The sequence below is a fragment of the Branchiostoma lanceolatum genome, chromosome 6 (genome assembly GCF_035083965.1).
Source record: "Branchiostoma lanceolatum isolate klBraLanc5 chromosome 6, klBraLanc5.hap2, whole genome shotgun sequence".
NCBI classification, from domain to species: Eukaryota; Metazoa; Chordata; class Leptocardii; order Amphioxiformes; family Branchiostomatidae; genus Branchiostoma; species Branchiostoma lanceolatum.
Window position 1 is genome coordinate 21,047,160 of NC_089727.1, and position 6,466 is coordinate 21,053,625.

Genomic DNA, 6,466 nt, shown 5'->3' on the forward strand with positions numbered 1-6,466 from the left:
ATCATCCACGGCGCGAGGCATGTCAGCATGACCCACAGAACGCAACAAAGGTCAATCTCCGGCCAAGGGACATTTCACCATCAACGCGGATGGATATCCGGAAGTAAGGCTCAGATCGAAACGCAATTTTCACCCAAAACACACCAATTCACACGCTTTCAGCCATGCTAGTATCTAGTGTCAGTTCGAAGCACATTATGAGAAATCTAAACTCAAACCCAGCCCCTCTAAACCCTTCCGTCACTTTTTTGTCGCGCACTTCTGTGGACCCCGGTCGCGGAAGAACTGGGGTGTGCACCGTTAATGGCACTTTTACTTAATACTGTTACCCTGGCAGGGTGCTTCGTTAATGTTAGACCTTAATTGCGCTCTATTCTTTACTTTATACACGAAAAAACAGATAACAGTAGCACTTTGTAGTTTATAAACGTTTATGAACTTTAAGTAAGGCATACATGCACCTGTAACGGCTGAATGCAAAAAGAGTTTGTGCTTTATAATGGTTAGGTAAAACTGGAGGGGGGGTGGCTAAATGTGAAGTATGCCTGTCCATGGCGAGAGGAATGTCGGTTGAAAGGCTTAAAAGGTTTTGAGTTGAGTTTGAGTTTATTAGGATCCACACGTTTTCAGTTACAATCGTTTAAGCATGTATTCAAATATTCAATGTGTAAAATCAAGGGCCGTCGTCCAGTGAACCGGTTGACAATCCATGATTATATGGTTTGATTATGGTTTAATCTGGTTTAGGTTTTATCTCGGAAGAGGCCATATGAGGACCCGTTTGGAGGGGGAAATTATGTACCCTCGGTATTACAGTCACATATTTACGACATTGCGGAAAGCTGTAACAAAATGTCGTAAAACATATTGTGTCTTAGCAAGGGGGAGGGTCTTGTGTATATTGATATGTAAACCAACAGGAAATGAAAACAAGAGTCCGTAGGACACAATTCTCCGTGAAGTATTTATAGTATGTACAAGTATTGACCCACACTCAAATTGCATCTCTGCTCAGTCCAAGTAGTGTTTTAGAGCAAGTTAAGAAAAAGTGTTTGTTTATCTTTTTCTTTCAATACAGGAGTGGTCAACCTGCTGAAAAGTATGTTTTTACAGCATGGCACAGATGGGATCTTGAAATTCCGGGAAAAGTCACAAAGTTAGATCTAGATGGCCCCTTTTCAACGAACCATTCAGCCTTACAAGTAAGATGTATCAGAAATCACAAATATGCAGTAAATCCTCTTTCCACAATTTATTGCAGGCCAGCCTGATCTATAGCTATCAAGCTATTTGCAATAAAAAAGGCTAATTTATATTATCGTAACATTTCACGAAGGTCAAAGGTCACCGGATCTAACCACCCGGAAGTGACACTGGCGCGCGCACTTTTCTGAGAGATATTTCTCAACAATCTTTCATCCCCTGCGTAAACTTTTTACATTGTCACAGCCTCCGTATTATAAACTACAAGTGTGGTAAGTTTGAAGGTCCAGAGATTTGCCATTTTCACACTGTGCGTAAAAATACATCGTCCGTCCCGTGCGCACATACTGTATGCGAGTTGCGAGGGACACGGCATACTTAATACACAGACTGGAGCTCACTCGGCACATGTTCGCAGCTAAAACTCACAATTCCCGTTGCCGCATTGGTATGTAACTTGGTATATCGTTTGCTAGGTTGCGTGTGGTGATGCACGTTGTCTATTTTTCAATGTAACAGTGACTATACGATCACAGCAAGTAAGGAAGATTTATACCCCGTATCTGCCTGAAGTATTCCAGTCATGCATAACGGATTATAACATGGTCCCTATGGCAGGGCAGTGGGACATAGCATTAATTATAGGGGTGCAATTACGATATTGGATTGACGTGCAAAATAGTTATGGTGTAACAAAGCTATTGTGCATCCCCACGCCGAACCAGGCAAACGATATGCCAAGTTACACACCAATGCGACAACGGGATCGTGAGTAATAGCTGCGAACGCGCAAACAAATGCATTCCCAATACTCCCAGAAGGAGGTCATCCTCCTTCCCGGAGTAATAAAGTATCAACCCAGTTAAGCTTATTTAGCTCGCGATCTGCGGAAAGGGGGTAGCTAGGAAAACACGCATGCTATACATACATAATATACCATGAATCTAGATACAAAATGTTCAGCAAGAGAAGCTACAGTCAGCCTGAGAAGGTGCCTGACCGGACCTTCTCTGGCTGACTGGAGCTTCTCTGGCTAGCTTATACGATTTTGGCACCGTGTACATCTGCTTGGAGATTAGTAATTGGGCTTTGGTGGCGCTAAAGGATCGCCAAGATTGCCCAGTGAGCGCCTGCGAACAGAGATTGCCGTGATTTCCTTCCCATAATGAATTTCGCCAGCGATTTTGCCCCTCTCCCTAGTTCTCCTGTGGTTACCCCTTTTGGTTACCCCCCTAGACAAAAAAAAATAATCGGTATAATCTGACCTTTTAAAACTTGATCAATCCAGACCACACTGAAAAAATGTTCAAGGAACCCCATAAAAACCCTATTCAGACCGAGTGGGGCTTTTGAGGCCCGCCCCACATGTCATGTCCCCTAACTCCTAAACGGAGGTTTATAAAGAACATTATGGAGTTTTCATCCCTGAGCATATGTAAGACATGAGGATGTTCAATTCGTTGTCTACTACATTTACATTTGGGTGTATGTTTGGAGGATACCGCTGGCTCACGGTCATATCCCACACGTCCAAGATGGCAACATTCAAATCTCCCAGAATGCCCCTCATTTCCTGGTTCAACTGGTCTGCCAGCCAGTCTGACATCTGGATGGATTCCCTGTAGTGCTGATGGTGCCGTGTGTTGCACGTCTTCACGATTACTGTGGTTTCAGGATACTTCTTGTGAAGCTCTTGTATCGCAGATCTAACTTCGTACATGCGGTAACTGTAGACATGTTTTGGTTCGGCTGTGAAGTGTGAGCACAAACTCAGCACAAGCACAACATTTGCACCACCGACCATTCTCTCGATCTCAGTAGAAACACCGGCATCACTCAAGTTTTGAAACCTCCACCAAGCCGAAGCTTGGATGGGGACAGTGTGGAACTTGAATGTGGCCTGAATGTTACTTCTGTTGTTAGCGTAGTGTCTTAAAAATAATCTAGATTGTTTGTCTCCTTGTCCTTCCTGAAAAATCTTTAATGCTCCGAGGCGTTCAATCCATTGCCGACATGTAGAGTCACCTCTAAACTGCAATGTTCTGTTTGCTAAACATTCAGTAATGTCCTGATGGCTAAATTGTTGAACCTTACAAGTAAGTGAATGCCATGAGTCACGGAACCAGAACCCCTGAGATTCGGAATGCGGCAATCCAGGCTGGCAAAGCGGTAGCGATCTCGCCAAAGTTGCATTTTCTGTTGAAAAAAAGAGACACATTTTAGAATAGTTCAAAGCAACGCTTTAATTACAATGTATGCTGTATAAGGGGAGAAAGCGAGCAATTCATAGAGTCGACGGATAAAAGATACATTCCCGCAGTTTAAGCACACAAGTGGTAAGGGAAAATTTACGTTTCGTTTCCGTCTACACAAATCATTAACCCTTGTCCTGCTGACTTTTTTACCATGATGTTTTGTCCCTGTGCTGCAAGTTTTAGACCCTGTTGAAAGATAGGTACTGCTTCACTTCGTTCCGTTATATATATAGTAATTCACACCATCACACCAAGTAAGTCTATAATGCTATACATCCATAAAACGATGAGAGTATCTGCTTTTAATTCTATCTTGCGATCTATATCAAGAATCGTCATCATCATCATCATCATCATCATCAAGAATCATCATCATCATCATCATCATCATCATCATCAATATCAAGATTCAGACATAATTATTCATAAGGGTAATTATAAAATGCACTTGATATTTTATACAGTTTATGTATTATAAGTATTTAAACCATAAAAAGTCTATCGGTATCAATTTGATAGCTAGTACATCTTGACAACATTGGAGCTACAAATATGAGAAAGAAATTTACCTAGGTAACATTACATTTGAGTTTATGGCTAGGTACTAGTATTGTCCCGGAGATATGGGTCACTATTTTGGTCGCTAGCACAATATATATAGTTCCTATGTAACAACGTAATTGGGAGAAAAGGCGAATGCACGCAGGTTGTTGCACAATTCAGAGTACTGATGACAAAAATGTCACCCTGTAGAGTACTGATAACAAACATGTTACACCTCAGGCTATAACAGAAATGTTACACCTTATGTCGTTGTAACCAGAATGATTATGTTAGCTTTATTCGAACTTCCACATGATTATCAAGCAAAAAAAATGGCTCACCTTCAATGTTGGAGACAATGATTGATCCATTCGTGGCAGGGACTAAATTCGTCCGAAAGAAAGGGCTGAGGAAATCGATAAAAACGTATATCATTAGAACACATACATTTGGATATACACATACATGCAATTGCCTATCGATATCATAAAGATGAAAATGATTTCATGAAATTCATTTGTGTTGGTACACAACATGACAAAGAATTATTCAATTCAACCTCAACATAGGAATAATGACACATCAAATTGAGTCATCTGTTTAATTTGAATGTATTTTCAGTATAAGGCCACAGCAAGTAATTTTTATGGATGACATCAACGCGCTCATTAATTTTCGCCTGATTTCGAAATAAAAAACAAGAAATTTCATTGCCCTCCGACGGTGGTCAACATGCCAAAAATGGGCAAATATGTCGTAACCGTTGACAGTCTCAGGTGTTTCATTGCATATGAATACCCAGTGTAGTTCCTGCCCATGATGGTATAATAACAAGCTGTTTTCTGCATTTGTTCTAGCAAGAACATTATACAAGTAATGGGGGGGGGGGGTTCTAGTTAATTGAGCTGTATACACAAGGTATTTCATCGCCTATGAATACCCAGAATCAAGGAGGTTTTATATTATATATGAAACCTCATTGGTTGAATACAGGAATAAAAGACCTGTTGGTCATGATATCATATGTCGTCGCCTCAATTCTTGTTTAACAAGATTTATGATCTCAAAACTTGAAAATATAGGAATCTTGTTTTTTTTGGCCCGCCTTGTTTTTTTCCCGCCCTATCTCATTAATTTTGGAGTCTGCGGAGGATGTCATCCATAAAATTTACTTGCTGTGGCCTTACTAATGACATAAAGAAAGGTAACACTTTTGGAAAATTAAGTAAATCGCTATTTTTTCATGTCACGGTAAAAGCTTTTTACCTGCCATAGCTGATAGTAACATTACGTCAAGTAGAAAATAAAAAGTTTTGTCTCACTAAAACAGGGGGCAAGTCCACTGGTAGTGGTGCGTGTGTAACTACCATACTCTTTTCATAATGCTAAGTGCTAAGCAGAGAAAGCAGTATGCACTATCATGTTTAAATACTTTGATATGAATGGACCGGAAATTAAAATCACGACCTACCATATGCAAGACAAACCCCCTACTTAAGCCATTGTACCGATGTCAACTTTGTTCCAATCTAGATTCGACATTTATGACGATTACGTTTCATGAGCAGAGGTAAATGAATGGAGTTGTAAGACAATGATTCTGCTCTCCTATGAGGGGAATGATATACCTTATATCAACATATCCGTTATTATGTTAAATACCTGTCGAAAAGTTGTCGCTCTTCATCAGCAGTCACTAGGCTATCCACAATATCCCGAGTGGATCTGCACTTTGTAATTTCGTTACAGGCTGTCACCTCCGGTTTTTCGCAGAACCAAGTTCGGCTCGTGTTCAACACCGAGAAGTCGCACTGACTTGATAACGAGAGAGATTGGTTTGCAAGATGCGTACACGTCTTTGTGACGTCTTGACCTTGTTTCCCTTCGAAGACACAGGACCATCTCCGCTTGTTTGGAATCTCTCTGAGTTCCCTCAGAAGCTGTACCGCTTCGCTAGGGTGGATGAGTTGAACATCAGGCGTCACCCTCCCCGGGAAACTGAGAAGAAAACTGACGGTGTACCGACCATTCCCGTGGTCCCGCACCCTACCCGTTGTACTGGCCTTTTGATCCTTGTCGCGTAAAACTGCTCTGAGGTAGTCACCACCATAAACCTTGCGTCGTTTGTTGCCATCCCTTGCTATGACCTCAAGGAAAAGAGTGTCCCCAACGTAATACGTGAGTTTTGAGTTGATGATTTTGACAGAGGTATACTTCGGATCAGTAACCCAGTCAAGGTTAATGCTCTGATTCGAAGTGCGCCATGTTCCTAGTGACGTCACAGTGAGGACCTATGACGAAGACAGAAGTTTGCTATGTATTATCATATTTCCGTTATACTGTAGTGTGAAACAGGGGAGGGTGGTGGCTACGTCATGGATTACAACTTATAATAGTTTCCTCATCAAAATATCAAAGCCGGCCAAACACCAGTAGGTCAGTATGTAACATACCCTTGTTTCCAT

At 41.3% G+C, this 6,466-nt stretch overlaps 1 protein-coding gene across 1 annotated transcript; it reads right to left on the bottom strand.

Moving 5' to 3' along the window:
- Positions 1 to 5,650: 5,650 nt before the first annotated feature.
- LOC136437598 (NXPE family member 4-like) lies at positions 5,651 to 6,466 on the bottom strand. Its single transcript, XM_066432219.1, has 2 exons — positions 6,455 to 6,466; positions 5,651 to 6,292 (listed from the first exon to the last, which is right to left on the bottom strand). The coding sequence occupies exons 1-2, from the start codon at positions 6,464 to 6,466 to the stop codon at positions 5,651 to 5,653; spliced, it is 654 nt and encodes a 217-aa protein (XP_066288316.1).